This window comes from Peromyscus maniculatus, chromosome 12, assembly GCF_049852395.1.
Source record: "Peromyscus maniculatus bairdii isolate BWxNUB_F1_BW_parent chromosome 12, HU_Pman_BW_mat_3.1, whole genome shotgun sequence".
Taxonomy (NCBI): domain Eukaryota; kingdom Metazoa; phylum Chordata; class Mammalia; order Rodentia; family Cricetidae; genus Peromyscus; species Peromyscus maniculatus.
In genome coordinates, this window is record NC_134863.1 from 29,743,416 (window position 1) to 29,760,214 (window position 16,799).

A 16,799-nucleotide genomic window follows, 5' to 3' on the forward strand; every position below is an offset into this window, starting at 1 on the left:
CCATATACTTAAGATGGCAAAAATGCTACATTATATGTTATGCATATTTTGCCGTAATTAAAAACAACCGCTGGCATAGCTCAGTGATAGAGAACTCACCAGCATGCTCAGGGCCTTGGGTTCTGTCCCTATCTCTGCAAAATAAATAAATAATTAAAGCCTACAGAGTAAAGCTATTAATAATACCTACTTTTCGTTATTATATCTAACCATGCTACCAAGCTATAGTGACCAAAATGGCATGTTTGACATTAAAAACAAAACAAAACAAAACAAAAAACAGATAGGAATAATGAAGATCCCAGAAACAAGCTAAGAGATTTGCAGCCAGCTAAATCTTTACAAAGGCACCAAGACCATACAGTCAGTCTCTTCCATCAGCTGTGCTGGGAAAACTAGATACATAATTGTGTAACAATGAAACCACATCCATAGTAAATAAATCACTGCATAATAAGTCAACTCAAAATGGACTGAAGACCAATGTAAGACCCCAAATGATGAAATAACTAGAAGAAAACCACTGAGGAACTGTCTCAGGACATTAGTCTGGGCAAGGATTTCTCAGACAGGATCCCAAAAGCACAGAATCCAAAGGTGAAAGCAAAGTCAGTGTTTAACATGGGGAGAGACAACTTGCAGAACGTGAGAAAATATTTGCAAACCACTCATTTGGAAAGGGAGGAATATCCAGAACACACAAGGCACTCCAAAAATGCTACAGTCAAACCACCCTATTAGAACATATGCTAGGGCTAGGGTTATAGCTCAGTGGGTAGGGTGCTTGCCTACCATTCGAGAGGCCTTGGGTTCAATTCCCCACAATGAATAAACTGGACGCAAAGACATACTCCTGTAATGCTAGCACTCAGGAGGCCGAGGCAAGAGCGTCACAAGTCCAATGTCCTCCTTAGTTGCATAGTGAGTTCAAGGCTACACAAGACCCTGTCTCAAACAATAACAAAAGAACTGCAAATAATCTGAATACACGTGTCTCAAATGAAGAGATGCAAGTAGCTAAAAATTATGGAACAATTTTCAATATCACAAATCAGGGAAATGTCAATCAAAGCCACATCAGCTGTCATCTCATCCTACTTAGAATGGCTACCATCAAACAACAAAAATAACAAATGTTAGCGGGTGTATGGAGAAAAGGGAAGTCTCTGAACACTGGGGGCACGAAAATGATTATAGTCAGTATGGAAAACAGTATGGAAGTCTCTCAGAGGACTAGGAATAGAATTACTGCATGATCCAGCAATTCCACTTCTGGGTTTATATCCAAAGAAAAGGAAATCAGTATGTAGGAGAAATTTCTACAGTTCCACATTTATTGAAACACTATTCATAATAATTAAGATTAGAGTGTCAAGCTAGGTATCAACAGATTAATATCATATGTATATATAATATGTTTGTGTATGTATGTATATATGTGTGTGTGTCATTCATCTGTTGATGATGCCTAGCTTCATACACACACATACACACACACACACACACACACACAGGAATACTATTTGGCCACTAAAAAGAAAATCCTGTCATTTTGGCAACAGGGATACGCCTGGGGAAAAATGTAAAATATGCCAGGTAGAGAAAGGTAGAGAAAGACAAATGCTACTTATTTTTATGTGTGGAAAGCTAAAGAAGTTGATTACCTAGAAGTAGAAGTATAATTGTGCTTATCAGAGGCTGGGAAAGACGTGAGTCTGAGAGAGGATGATTAATGGGTCCGGTCGTGTAACTGGTTAGGACTAACTTAGTGTTCCGTAGTACAGTTGGGTGATGACCATTGACAATAAATTACAAATTTCAAAGAGCTAGTAGAACAATTTAAAATGTTTCTAAAACAAAGAACTGATCGATCTTTGAGGTGATAGACATGCCACTTACCCTGATCTGATCATTACTCATTGTACTGAAATTTCACACTGTACTCCACGCATGTGTGCAGTCATTGTACGCTAATGACAACGTAATAACCTGCCTCCCAGAGTTGTTTTTGGAGACACATGAGTCAACGCTGCAAGGCCTGGTGTGTGGCCTTCTCCATAAACAGAAGCCTTAATCCCACACCTCTGGCCCAGCAGAGTCCTATCAGGCAGCATGACCAGCACACAGTACAGACAGAACATCCAGGAGACTGTCTGGTTCTACACAGACCCAGACCTTAACAAGGATTTTTGTTTCCAGGAATCCACAATGGAAGGGTATTTCCTTTTAACAGCTTAGAACTTGGATTAACATCACACAGTTACCAGGTGTTGGGGTTGGCGAAGATCTCAGAGCTTATTGGGGAATCTCGGTGACTTGCCTTCAGCTCTAATCCCTGGAATCTTTGTAAGCCATGCTTAAGTTGAAGACCTGGAGGTGGAGACAGTGTCCTAGAGATAGGCCAGGTCAAATCCTGTGGGTCTTTTCAGCTGTGGGAAGAGTGACTGTGTGACCGGAAGAATGGTCAGAAAGCCAAGTGTCACTGGCTTTAAAGAAGAAGGGTCCAGAAGCCAAGGAATGTGAGTAGCTTCCAGAAGGTGCAAAGGTAAGGAAATGGATTCTTTCCCAGCGCCCTAGAGAGGAAAACACTCCTGGCACGTGGTGAGACATGTGTCGGGTCGGACTTCCAGAACTGAAAGGTAGTGCTCCAGATTTATGTTATGTTGCTAAGTCTGTGGTGAGTGGTTATGGCAGCCACAGGAAATGAGCAGGAGGGGCTACAGGAAGGAGGGCCACCTCAGTGCTTAAAGCTGCTTTTGCTTGCTCACAAGTAACGACACTTGTCATACTCAGCATTTACAACCCATCACTGTCTAGATCACCTTGAATGACTGTACACACACCACCTGCTGTGAAACGCAGCCATCTGCCTCAGAGGGCGGGACACACCCCTTGGCCTGCCCTATGCCGGCTGTTTCTCCAGCCCAGCAGAATGCACCTACTTCACACTTAGATTCCGAGATCAGCCCACCTTGAGGTTGTGGGGCAGAGACAGGCACACGGGAAGGGCCCCTTGCCCTGCCCCCCCATCAAAGATGGACACAGGCTTTCTGTTCAGCGTTCCCCTTCTCCTGAAGCCCAGATGGAAAGAACATGGCCGTCACTGTAATGACAAAGTCCCACCACAACACACGCCCCCACCCTTATTTGGGGTTTTCTTGGGAGATTACTAAAGAAATGTGAAAACTTGAAAAGTTTGCCATGGTCCCACCCCAACTATGGTTACCAACAGACAAGATTCTTAAAGCTGGCTTTTTTTTTTTTTTGAGCCATAGGAAGGAAATAATTTTGTGTACCTAAGAGACTAAAAGAAGCCGCCACGAGGGACAAGTGGGACCATGCAGTGTTTGTGCTCGGGGCTCTCAACGTCCACAGCTCTGGTGTTCTAAGGGATGAGGCTGAGCCTGGGTAGGTCACCCTGACGCCATGCTGAGGAGAGCTGCTCACAACTCCGGGAAACCACTAAGGCAGCCCTGGTTCCTTCACACTCGAGAACAACCCAGAGGAGAGGTTGACGTCCTAGGAAAAGCACCCGACAGACTTCCTCCAAAATAAAGCTGGAAACAAAACTTCAACAACTCCAGACACTCTGTTCCCATAAAAATTTTTAAACAGTTTTCTTTTTCTCTTCTGACTTAAAAAAGTCATAATTCATGTCCCCTGTGGACACTGGGGACAACAGTAGAAGAATTCAGAAGAGGACGATCAAGTCACGTGAATTCACGTCACGGCGTTTTCCCAGCAGCCAGCTCACCGTGGCTGTACCTGAGATCTTCAGGCCGTAGCCGCCGGCATGGCCTGAATGGAGCTCATCTAAACAAGCCTGGGAAAGCAGATCCCCCAGGAAGATCCCGGCAGGAGCAGCCAGCACGGCCCCAGTCCACTTTCCGGGCCCACTGGGTGGGATCATGTGTTCCCAATGGAGCCACTTCAGCACCTGGGCAAGCAGCCATTTAAACCTCTATTCCGTGTTCAGTTGGTTTTCAAGGGATACAAGCACGCACACAGGGAATTTAAAGAGGATCTGACTAATCTTTTGTTAACGTTAGTTTTGAATTTAATTTTTTTTTTTTTTTTTTTTTTTTTTTGAGACTGAGTCTCTTTGTGTAGTCCTGGCCATCCTGGAACTCACTATGTAGACCATGCTGACCTTGAACTCACAGAGATAGATCCTCCTGCCTCTGTCTTCCAAGTGCTGCTACTGTAGGTGTGCACCACCATGCCTGGTCTTTAAATTAAATCTTGAAAGAATTATATTTTTCTCATTGTAGCTTAAAATTTTTTCTAATTCATATTTCAAAACTCATATTCATTCTCCCTAGGGATTGTATCCCTTTCATTCTGGAGCCAAATTGTCTCTAAGGGCATAAAGGAAAGGGAGGTGGGATCTATGCTCCATTCAGAAGTGCAGCTTCGGATGGGGGAATACAGGATGTTCAAAGATGACGTCATAGGTGTATTTTCCTGACCTTACACTGTAGGCCTGGTGCCCCGGTCACTACAGTTTTCAAGCTACTCCACTGGGGGCCTCCAGGCAGGATTCTGTTGTTGCCTCTGAGCATACCTCAGAGTCTTGCCTTGAATACTGCTTTCTCTGGAGAGGAAAATGGCCCCTCTCCATTAACACCGAGCCCACGTTCCAGCCATTAGCCAAACAACAAAGGATTTCCCAAATATGGACCCAAAGAGACACGTGCACTTTGAAGGCCTCACTGAAACTTAAACAGCTAATGCTTGTTAGGAAAGCCAACCGTTGATGCCAAACGCTGCTGAGTCCCTAAGCGAACAGCAAGACAAAAGCCAGAAAGAGGAACAGAACTATGCATTGAAGGGGCGGGGCCAACAGGGAGGGGCCGATTTACACAGAAGGACTGACATCATTGTTTCCCAGTCGACTCAGCGTGCAGGAAACAGGTGGCTAAGAAGTGGTGGAGGGGGGCTACTTAGGGTCACAGGGGCGTGTGGTGCTCCCCATGGGGTGCCACTGGGAACCCACGCGGGGAAACTTTACTTTGAAAAACCAGGAGTGGGAACTCTGTTGTCAGAGTTTTACAGTTATTTCAGACCCCGCCGAGGTTAGTCTGGCAACACATGTTCAAAACGGAAGTCTCCATTGCCCACTGCCAGCAAAGCTATGGCTATTTGGGACAGGAGCAGGCAAAAGCCACCGAGAGAAACTCAGTGTCCATCAGATATGGTTGGTGTCTGGTTTCTTCCAAGTCCTGGGTAGGTGGCAGGCACTACAGTGACTGTCTGAGTCGGTCCTCACTTGTCAAATAGAGATAGATAAGGTTGAGGGTGAACGTTTTCATGGCCTATAGCTACAGACATCAGAAACCCGATTAGCCATGTGTGTTGGCGAACGCCTTTCATTCTAGCACTTGGGCAACAGAGGCCAGAGTGGTTTAGACTCTGGCCAGCCAGGGTTAGTAAGACCACGTCTCAAAAATTTTTTTTTCTAAATTAGTTTTTAAAATGGGGGTGGGGGGAAGGGTTGCCACACAAACCTGGCAACCTGAATTGGATCAGCAGATTCCATGGAGGAAGGAGAGAACCAACTTCCACAATTGTCCTCTGATTACTTCATGCAAATACACAATAATAATTTTTAAAAAGAGAGAAAGGAAATCAGGGTGGGCAGGATCTTCTCTTTCTCTGAGCGTGTGTGTGCATGTTTGTATTTGTGCAGGTGCGTGTGTGTGTGTGTGTGTGTGTGTGTGTGTGTGTGTGTGTGTACTTTGTGGAAGCCAGAGGAGAACCTCAGGAGTTAGTCTTCAGGTGCGTTGTCCATCTTGTTCTTGAGGCAGGGTCTATCATTTGCCTGGAACTCACCAAGTAGTCTAGGCTGCCTGGCCAACAAGCCACAGGGATCCACACCTGGCTTTTTTTTTTTTTTAATTTTTTTAATATGGGTTCTGAGGCTCAAACCTGGGTTCTCATGCTTCCATAGCAAGCACTTTACTGACAGATCTGTCTTTCCAGGACTCTTTTCTTTATTTCTGCTATCCTGTTCCTTCTTTCATTCCTCCCTTCATTTTCCTTAGGTTTTAGTAGTTTGTCTTCCTCCTCCTCCCCCTCCTCTTCCTCCCCCTCCTCTCCCTCCCCCTCCTCTTCCTTCTCCTCTTCCTCCTCCTCCTCTTCCTCTTCCTCCTCTTCCTTCTTTCTTTTGATAGAGTCTTGCTATGTAGCCCTGGCTGGCCTTCTAGCTGCCTTCAAACTCGCAATAGAGTCTAAACTGGCCTCAAAACGACAATATTTCCTACCTTGGCGTCCCGAGCACTAGAATTATAGGTGGGTGACGCCAGGACCTGCACAGTTAACATCTATTTTTTTTTTTTTTTGAAAACCTTATCTTTCTGTAAAACGTCTTATTTTTCTGTGTCCAGGCAAGAAACGGGTACGGGCCCAGGCAGTCAGACCAGTGGCCATTCTTATCCTTGCAGCTGCTATGTGCTGGCCTAATGGTGGAGTCGCTCTCCTGCCCTGGAGACAGGCTCCTGTCTTCCCCATCCCTTAGCTGCCTTTCCAGAGTTGAAATTTCCTCCAGGCTACACAGGCTGTGACCAACCACAAGGATCAGGCGAAGCCACATAGTTTCCGGCCTCTAGACTCCAGCCACCCTTCTCCTCATTCCTCTGCTGTTCCTCACAGTCGATGATCTCTGTTTTATTGGCTTTCCCAGCTACATAACCTCTGTCCAGTGGCTGTCCGTCCGCTGCTACCTGTGTTAGCATCCCTTGCTTAGACATCCTTTATAGCCCTCACCTCACTCTTTGTACTTTTTCGAAAGCTGTCTTCTTGTCTTTTGATCACCTCTAGGCCAAGACCAATATGAGAACACACATTTCTAAACCCAGTAGTGCGGTGGTTCTCAACCTTCCTAATGCCAAGGCCTTTTCATGCAGTTGCTCATGTTGTGGTGACCTCCCCCGGCCATAAAATAGTCGTTGTTGCTGTTTCATAACTGTACGTTGGCTAGTTATGAATCATACTGTAAATATCTGTGTTTTCCAATGGTCTTAGGCGACCCCTGTTGAGAACACTGCACTAGGGTCAAGTGTACTACCATTCCATTCAATCTTGGTTGCTTTAATTCGAAGTCCCACCAAGCTAGTTTCGGATTGAAAACCTAGGGATGAGTTTGGATGTGTAGGTCAGTGCTACAGCGTTGGCCTGGCATGTGCAAGGCCATGGGTTGCACACTCAGTATTGACTCCCTGCCTACACACACACACACACACACACACACACACACACACTAAAAATTGTTTTTAAAAAGCAGAACAAAACAAAAAGTAAAATCATAACACTCCAGGGAAAGAGATATGCACATGAGTTTCCCAAGCACGGTTGACTTATTTATCTGCCAGCTTTTTCCAGCTGTGGTCTAACATCTGTAACAGTATGAGCTGGTATACAGTACTTTTCAGGGGCATGAGTAACACTCAACCCTCTCCCCACCAAGGGCACTCTGGGCCAGCATCAAGCTGTGGGTGTGGTACCAGACAGAGCATGATGTACCAGCCAAGCCTGAACTGGAACAAAAAGTGCCAGAGACTTGATCTCAGAAACCCAATTGGTTCACACCAAGGAGTGAGATGGCAAAAGGCAGTTTCTGCAGAGTTCCATGCACAGCCTGGGTTGTTTTCTATCTGGGACTAGCTGCAAACCCTCATGGGACCATGAAAGAGTCTTGGATTCCTGATAACACAGCTTTGAGCAGAGTCCTCATCATCAGATACCTAAAAGGGCTCCAATACCCACTTCCGAGATAGGAAGATAGATCCTCGATAGATACCAAGCAACGCTCTTGTGCCCACCACAGGCTCACAGAGGCAGGCACAACCTACTACATCTGTGTACTACCTCAACTGAGCTCGCCACCTGCCTACCCACACAGCCAAGAACAGCACAGAACAGTGGGCAGAATGGAGAAGTAACTCGGCGCCTCGGACTCTAAGGCTGTGGGTATTTCCAGAAGGAAAAGGCTTGTGGTTGCATTGGTCAAGAAAGGGCCTATGAGGATTCGAAAGCTGGTGGATTTGGATAGAGGTGTGTGTGTGTGTGTGTGTGTGTGTCTGTGTCTGTGTGTGTGTGTGTGTGTCTGTTTTTTCAAACGCATGCACAAGATGTTCACAAAGCAGCTTGCAGAGGATAAAGTGCTTCTCAGTCCCCAGTTGTTATGACTATTTCTGGTTTGGGTTAGGAGAAAGCAAAACAGAAGATAAAATATTTTTTTGGGGGGAGGGTTGTGAAGAATAAAATGGGTTAAGTGCAAAATTGTGAATTATTCTCTTCTGGGAGATACGATTCCAATCTAAGACTGTGGCCTTGGGTATCTTATAAAGCTGGATTTAAATCCTCCATGTCCCATCTGGATAATCTTGGTGAATGATTTAACCTCTCAGAACTCAATTCTCCTCTATAAAATGGGTGGGTGTGAAAACATCCAATCTTAAAGAGGTTGAAAACATTCCTCTGTGTGAACAAAGTGATTGGCACAAAAATTTAAAAACAATATTGTAGTCATTTCTGCTAATGATAAAGATAGCAATATGGTCTTATTTGGAACCCAGCCTTCACACTCTGTCCCTTCTCTCTTTCCAAGAAAACCTTCCTTTAATTTCCTCCCCTACCCCCCGCAACCTGCACCCCCCCCCCCGCCACCTTTCCCCCCCAATCACCTAGCAAACTGTAGCCAACCTTCTTTTTCCAGTGGAGGAGAATTCTTTATTTGAACCTTTATCTAAGGTTGCATCCAGGAAGAGTAGTTCTACAGGGAAGGCTGGCCAGACTCCTAGAGTTCCAGCAGGCCGTGGCCCCGCCTTACATAGTACTCGAGGCCAGCCTTTGGAGGGAGAGAGAGAGGCGCCAAGATCAGTTCAACTCAAGCATGGCCTTTGTGTTGGAGCCTTGGGAGAAATACTTAAGAGGACTGGTCGGCACATGCACTCATAAGATTAATTTGAAGAGTGGGGGTGGGGGGGGAGGGATGCTGCACTTGATTTAAATGTGTGGCGAACAATATGTGGGAAAAGAACTCATTCCAGGTCCCTGGCTCCAAGACTGCCCCTGTAGGAACCACAAGAAGGAAGTGGGATCCTGAGACCCTCGGGCCAGAGCAGAGAGGCAGCTCCAGCGTGGGCAGTCTGCTCTGGAGGGAATGAGCAATAGGACGCCCTGACCAGGTGGTTTTATCACTACTGTCTTCCAGAAACATTAGCTCCAATATCCAGTGGCAGAGTGGGTGGTGGTTCAAGGTTCCCATGCCCAGCCTGAGTCTTGGAACTTTCAGTCCCACCCACTTCTTCCACTCACTGCTCAGAGCCACCCACAGCATCGAATCCCAGGAAGGCTTTTTTTTTTTTTTTTTTTTTTTTTTTCTTTTGTAGGGAGGCTATATCCCTGGGGAACAAACTGTCCCTGCAAGTGCTTGAAAATTGTCTTGGTCAACCAAACCCTGGAGTTCTCAGTGTTTTCCTCCCTAACAAGAAAGCTTTCAGGGCTAGCCCACAGATGCTGTACAGCACTGATTGGCCTCCAACCCACAACCAAGAGGATAGACAATCGCATCCAACACTAGAGTCTGGGTGGTGCTGGAGAGCTTGTTTCTCTTTGGGGGATGACATGCTCTTTCTCTGTCTGTTTCCTTCGGCTCCAGTCTAGGAGTGACCCACAAGCACTCCGCTGCCGGGCAGAGAGGTCTCTGGCTCCAGGTAGGTAGAGTAGGAGGGCGCAGGCTTCCTTAGAGGCAATGGCACCAGGACTTCCTGAAGTTGGGAGGCATTTGGGAGGCTGCCAGGGGCTGCCAGAGGGGAGGTGAGGGTAAGGCTGTTCCTGTGGTCAAGGAGCTCTTGGCAGAGATCTGAAGAGCCTGCAGAAGGGAGCCGCGTGGTAGGTGGAAGTAGCTGTTTCCATTCTTTGGTTGGGTTGTTTGTTATACCCAGAAACAAAGTAGTCCCTGCTGGCCTGAGGGTTGGCTAGGCAGTTTGCTCTGGGCCTGATTCCTTGTCCCCCCCCCCCCCCCCCCCCACACACACCCTTGCCTCTTCCAGTTTCACTCTGGCAGTCCGGGGTGGGGATGCCTCTCTACCCTTAAGCCCTTCTGGTTGCTCTTCTGTCTTCACAATCTCCCCCAACCGTGACCAGGCTTCTCTTTCAGTTTTCCGAGGCCTAGAAGTAAGTGGCTGTCTCTGGTCTTTCAAAAGCTGGCTGGATAGCCCAGGCTGGCCTCCAGCTTGAGATCTAACCTAACCCGGCCCTCAGATCTACTGAAGCACTTTTCTATCAGGTTGACATTTGTCTTTTCCACGCCTGTGCGCTGATGGTCTTCTCAGCAACTCTGGGAAGGCACCGCATCCACTGGACTCTCTCCCAGTGTGGCAAGCAATCCCGCTCCCATTCCCTCTGGGTGGTTGATGAATGCCCTCACTGATGAAAGAGCCTCATTCAGTCTTGGCGGTTGTGGTAGGGTAAATCCAGGCTATTTGGGCAGTAACAGGTTACCAAGTGTGTGTCCTCAGATAGGTGCTTTACCCATATTAACCCATGTGCTCTCACATCTGTCCTATCTATTATCTCTGTTTCACAAGAGGGGAAACTGAGGCCCAGAGGCAGGAAGCAAGCCTCTCGAGGGCCAGTCATTTGGGAACAAGCAAAGTTGAGATTCTAGGCAGGAGACTTCCAGCAGTCTTAGTGGAAGCCCCCAACCAAGTCCCCTGACTTGGGTTAGGGAATGCTTCTAGAACTTTCCATAGCCGAGACCCGCTTGGTGAGGAATTTGCTGGGGAAAGGTGTGCAAATGATGTGCCAGACCAAGATTAAGCTGCAGAGGATACTGCCCCGTCCCCCCGTTCAGCACTAAATCGTAAACAGAAAAGTATTAGCCTTCTTTGTTATGGCCTTGCTCTGTTTATGTCTGTACAGTATCTTGTTATTTAACGGGAGACCAAACTTTTCACATTTTCTCCTACAACTGCCTCTTCAGAGTCAACTAGTGTCTGAAGGTTGATTGGTTCGCATCCCTGAGACTACGCATTTCTGATATCCAGGGCCCATCTTTCTTTCCCACTGCATCCAAAACATGGCTGGACTAGAGTTTTGTTTACTGGATTAATAAATAAAGGAAACGAATAAACCAAGCGAGGGAACTATTTAGCTTCAGACATGAAATGAAAAGAAGCGACGACTGATGTTCCCACTGCTCACCCTCATCCTTCGGAACACCAGCAAGCTCCCAGCAAGCTTAGCATTAGATTTGCATCTGTCAGTAATTTGTTATGAACCTCCTCTCACCTCTCAAACTAAATCTACGTTATACCTATACATTCTTTGTTTTATATTAATATACATGTTTTCAGCCTGCTAAGGATGAGAAAAAAATTCCTCAGCAATTAAAAGGTTCACACTTTTCATGGAACATTCAGAGGGGACCCTACTTATGCAGGGAACATGGCCTACAAACCACGCACTGTGTACAGGCTCTTCACCCTGTCCACATACCAAAACCATCTAGGAGAGAGTCTGATTTAGTTGGTCTGAGATGGGCCCTTGCATCCCCATTTTTTCTTTTTTCTTTGAGAGATGAAGAGAGGATCTGGCCATGTAGCCCAGGCTAGTCTCAAACTCTTAATCCTCCTGCCTCAACCTCCCAATCCTTGGGACTATAGGTGTGTGCTATCATGTGCAGTGGCATCAACCTTTTAAAAGACTTCCCAGGTGGTTAATATCTGTCACCATCATGGAGTGACATTAAGGCACTAGTTGAGATCAGCCTTGCTTTTCACCAAGGAGTAGGTAAAACGAGCAATGATGGATTAGAAAGACAAGGAAGTCAGCCCAGCCCAGGCCGGGCGATGGTGGTGCACACTTTTAATCCCAGCACTCAGGAGGCAGAGCCAGGGGGAATCTCTGTGAGTTTGAGGCCAGCCTGGGCTACAGAGCGAGCTCCAGGACAGGCACCAAAACTACACAGAGAAACTCTGTCTTGAAAAACAAAACAAAACAAACAAACAACAACAACAAAAAAAGTGTGGCCAGCCCAGAGGACGAAACAGTTTCTGTCCTAGCACCTTTTACTTGTTCCCTGGGCTCCTGGTCCCACCATCCCCAAGCTCTGCTAGAAGACGCAGAATACTTGGCCCACAAGGGAGAGTTAGGAAATGACCCTGAACACATTCCAGGTCTCTGGGTTTCACTCACACCCTAATGCCATCGGTAACAACAATCGGGTGTCGTTTTTAATCACATAGCTGTAAGAAAAGACCTCCACATGTAGTGATGGAAAAGAAGGAGGAGAGAAGCAGACTCCTTCCAGCAGCAGTAGGGAAGCGATCCCAGATAGGAAGAGAGAATTAGCCGGTTCCCAGGGGAAGCGCTTCAGACAGGGGCAGCAGTCACTCTGCTGGTGAGTAAGTGACAAAGGTTCCCCGCAGCCACCTTATGGTCTGCTGTGGGTCTCTTATCAGGTGACAGTCAAGTGGCCAAAGGCTGGGGGTGTAGCTCAGGGTTAGAACACTTGGCTACCCGTGGGGAATCCCCCCCCCCTTGATCCACGACACTAGGGGTTGAAGGGGGAAAAGTGAGGAGTTGTCACACCAGGCTTCGGGGCTTCGAGGGATGGTCACAGCAGAGGGTGAACCTGTCATCTCTGTGCAGCTCTGTGGCTACCTGCAGGAACTGCACATTCAATGTGTGTATGTGTGTGTGTCTAAGAAGAGGTAGCTCAGCTTTCATCAGCTTCCCACAGATTAAGCACGATAGCTGGCCATGAGTAAGACTCATTTCAGGCTGAAAAAGAAAATGTCACTTTTGCACCCTGCCCTCTCTGATTTGACCAGTCGGAGGTGGCAAGGCTCGGCTTGGTGAATTAGGGAAGTAGCTAGCAGCCATCCTTTGTGCTCAGCCTCTCTCCCTTTTCCCCTGGAGCTCTCTTCACTCAGAGCTGCAGCTTCCCCATATGCAGAGGGCCCAGGCTCAGCCAGCGCTCCTCCTCACCAGCTTTGTCCTCCACCCCAGCCTGTGGCTTTGCTGGCTGTCTCCCTTCTTCCTCTGTCTCCTTGCGCTCACAAGTGAAACCCATCGCCCTTCCATTTCTACCTAGGTCCAGTGCCCTGCCCTTTGACCCCAAAGTTCAGTGACCATGACACGACTCTCAAAAGGTCCTTCCTAGCTTCCTGGTTCCTGGCGACCACTCTGATTTACCACCTCCAACACCCTGAGAAGCTCTTCCAAGGTTGTGAGCAAAGGGATGGTGCCTTGCTCAGCCTTTTTTCACCTGGGTCAGAATCTGAGTCTTGTCTGTTAACTAATATATGTCTCTATATCACTTTAGAAAAAAAAATTATATATTCTATCATAACACACACACACACACACACACACACACACACACACACACACACACAAGGAAAACAATGAATTTGGCTGTGTTGGGGCAGAAACTCTATTTAGTCTCATTTCTATAAACTGCTTATTATTCATGGCTAATTCCCATGTCGTACATCCACCGTGTGGGGACCAAGAGTGCCAGCCGCCTTTCATTTCAAAACCAAACTCTGTTCAGGTATGTCCAGTCTGAAAAGGTTGCTCATCTGCGGCGGGGGCTGTTTGCTTTCTATCCGGGGGCGGGGATCATTAAAAGAGAAGGTTGACCTGCACACAGGAGCCAGAAAGAGGTCTGGAGCCTCTCCACCCTTGGTGATGGATGAGCCCTGTGTGTCTACTCCTCTTGGGGCTTCCCCTCTCCTTCGCTGAATGGAAAGCACGGAGTACCAGCACTCCGTGTTTTCTATTGAACATCAGTCCCCTTCCTCCTTTCCCATATGAAGCACACACAGAAGTCCAAAACACAAAAACAAGCTGGAAAGAGGAGCTGCCTAAGGGTGCCTCTGAAGTTCTCTCCCAGAGCCTGAGGGTTTTCAGGTTCTTCCTTAACCTGTGACGATAAACGAGTGGGGCGTGGCTAGCAGGCCCCTATTATACAGCTCTCACTGTGTGTGTGTGTGTGTGTGTGTGTGTGTGTGTGTGTGTGTGTACACAACACCCACATGCAGGAGGTGGCATCCCAGGAGCATGCCCAGTGTACCTACAGGTTAACATGAGGACCCCTGCAAAAACAAGGGGAGACAAACATTTCATTCTTAATTTCAAGCCACCGTGGCTAAGATGTGTACTTGGGCTTCCGTCAAGTTCAAGAAAGCTCAGTCGGAATGATTTTTGTTTCAAAACCTCTCCGGAGAGTTGTTGAGAATTCAGTGAATTGACTTCAGTGACGCCTCAATTTCGGAGGCGGTTTGGAAACCAGTGGTTCCTCCGAGCTCTAAAATACTAAGCCATTTGTCCTAATAGTACAGCAGCCTGGACTCCCGAATACCACAGGAATATCACACCACTGCAAATTACTAGGGGTGCTGAGTCTTCAAAAAGGGGAAGCAAAACAAAAGCTCTGCACTGTTTCGGGGATGCACGCTTGATACGGACAAGCCAGTTGTTTGGGGGAAGAGTTTTCCTGGAGGCAGAATCCCTCTGCCCAGATACACGGCCCTAGGTTGACTTTTACTGTTCCTATCTCTGTATAAACACATGGCCCACATAGTGGGCCCTTTTCTCTTTCTCTGAAGCTCCCAGAGAAGCTTTTTTTTTTTTTATGTCATGGTTAAGTGCAGACTTTATAAGTCGACTTTATAAAAGCAGTCATTTAATGCTCAATTGTCCCAACTTTCCTCTATTACAAACTTTCACCCTCCGATGGTCTTATTGGACGGAGCCGAGATGGTTTTCCTTCTGCCTCAACCAACAAGTGTTTAAATTGTCTCTGCTGGCTCCTCTTTTTCTTTTTCCAAGCTAACTTTGATTTTTTTTTCTTTACAGCTTAAACTGTTTTAAAGCCCTCTGACCTTTTTACAACAAACTTCTCGCATGACGCACCAAAGGCGAAAACTGAAAACCAAAGAGGAGGTAAAGGGTCTGGTTGGGGGGTGGGGGCGTGGGGGGGCAGAGTTGGGGGAGGTACTATATAGATTTGGCATCGACTCAGAAATACAGAAAATGTTTGTGCAACCACTCCCCCCTGCCAGGATTCCCCGCCCCACCCTCACCCCACCGCCTCCTACCACATTAATAAAAAAGGATGTGGGCGAGCAAACCTCCGACGCTACAGGAGGGACATCGAAGCTGGTTACAGTAGCACATCCAGAAAAACCTACCGATGACCGCTCCACGCTTCAGTCACCTCCCCCCCCCGCCCCTCCCATCCCCAATCTTTCCCTTCCAACACCCAGAGTTTAAGATCAGAGCCTCCCGGGGGTTCAACCTCAGGAATGGCCACAGCCGGTCACCACCACAGCTACACCGCCACTCATCAACCGCTCCTATGACACGTCGGAAGGACAGACGTAGCTCCTGAACGTCGGGGTGGCAGGGCTGTGCTTAAGCACAATGTCGTCCCCCCCCCCTTTTTTTAAAGTACAGTGAGCGCCTGGAACACATTAACTTGTGAACTGCATCCAACACACCCCAAGAGAACCCATCGCTCTTAAACAAACAAACAAACAAAAGTGTGTGGTGGGGGGGGGGGGAGGAAGGGGTACATTACCATCCTGTCCCGAGCTTTCCAGATACTCCGTCAGGTCACATCCAAACGCACTGGCGGCTCCCTTTCGTTTCAGCTTCTGCTTGGCACCCTTGTTCTTCATGAGTTAGTCCCACAGAGGCTGCCCCTCCGTCTCCGCTCTCTGCTCCGCACCGCTGACGAGGGTTTCGGGGTCGGGTCACCGGGGCAGAGCGGCGCCGCGGGTCGGCATGGGCGCGCAGATCCGGCCGTGCACCGCCCCGGGCGGGTGTCACCTCCCTACTCGGGCTCCCGCGGCGGCGTTTTCCCCGCGCTTCTCCGCTGAGCCTTGCGAGGAGCAGGGGCCGGGGCGCGGCGGCGAGGGGACCGCCCCGGGGCTGTGAGTGTGCTCCGCCCTTAGGCCCGCACTCTTGCTCAGCCTTCAGACCGCTGGGGGACCCCGAACAGCCAGCATCCCGTCCCGTCGCCCGCCCTCGCGCCGTCCCTTTTTTTTTTTCCCTGTCTTACAAATCCCAGGATCGTCCAGCTCAGGAAGCGCTGGAAGGAAGTCAGCTCGGGAGGGGGGCGGAGGTTGGAAATTTTTGGCAGCTCTGAGTGTGTGTGTGTGTGTGTGTGTGTGTGTGTGTGTGTGTGTGTGTGCAGTCGAAGGAAGTAAGTGGGTGGGTTGAGCGGAGCGGGGCTAGGGGGAGAGATCGAGCTCTACCGAGGCGGGTCTGCGAGTCCAGCGATCGCCCAGGGCCGCCCCCGGGAGGAAATCGGCCTCGCGAGGACCCGCGGCCGGCCGCCCGCTTCCTGCCGCCAGCCGGGCTCTGTGCAGAGCGCAGGAGGCGGTGCCGGGCTCTGCCGGGAGGGCGCGGGATGGGTGCTCACGGAGTTATCCTCCTTGACATCCCAGTCCTGACACTTTCTATTTCAGTGCCTGCCTTTCCCCCCTTCAAGCCCTTAGTGACATTAACAAAGACTGGGATTGCAGAAACCTGACCAGCGGAGCCTTTCCGTTGGCCACTCCCATCTCTCTTAGCCAGGGTCTGAGGTCCCTGAAGCCCAGACGGCTCCTCTCCCACGCTGAGGTTAGGATACCCTCGGGCGAGAGAGGTGCAGCTTTGTAACCACGGCCCAGGAAGTTATATTTCTAGCTACAAATTCAAGTTCACACACACACACACACACACACACACACACACACACACACACACACACACACACACACACGCTCGCCATGCCAGCG

At 48.4% G+C, this 16,799-nt stretch overlaps 1 protein-coding gene across 1 annotated transcript in view; it reads right to left on the reverse strand.

Moving 5' to 3' along the window:
• Positions 1–16,091, reverse strand: part of Arhgap31 (Rho GTPase activating protein 31) — a 117,213-nt gene extending 101,122 nt beyond the window's left edge. Inside the window, exon 1 of the mRNA XM_006975746.4 lies at positions 15,596–16,091. Within this exon, the coding sequence (XP_006975808.1) occupies positions 15,596–15,695 (100 nt within the window). The 5' untranslated portion in view covers positions 15,696–16,091. The remainder of the gene's footprint in view (positions 1–15,595) is intronic.
• Positions 16,092–16,799: the final 708 nt, after the last annotated feature.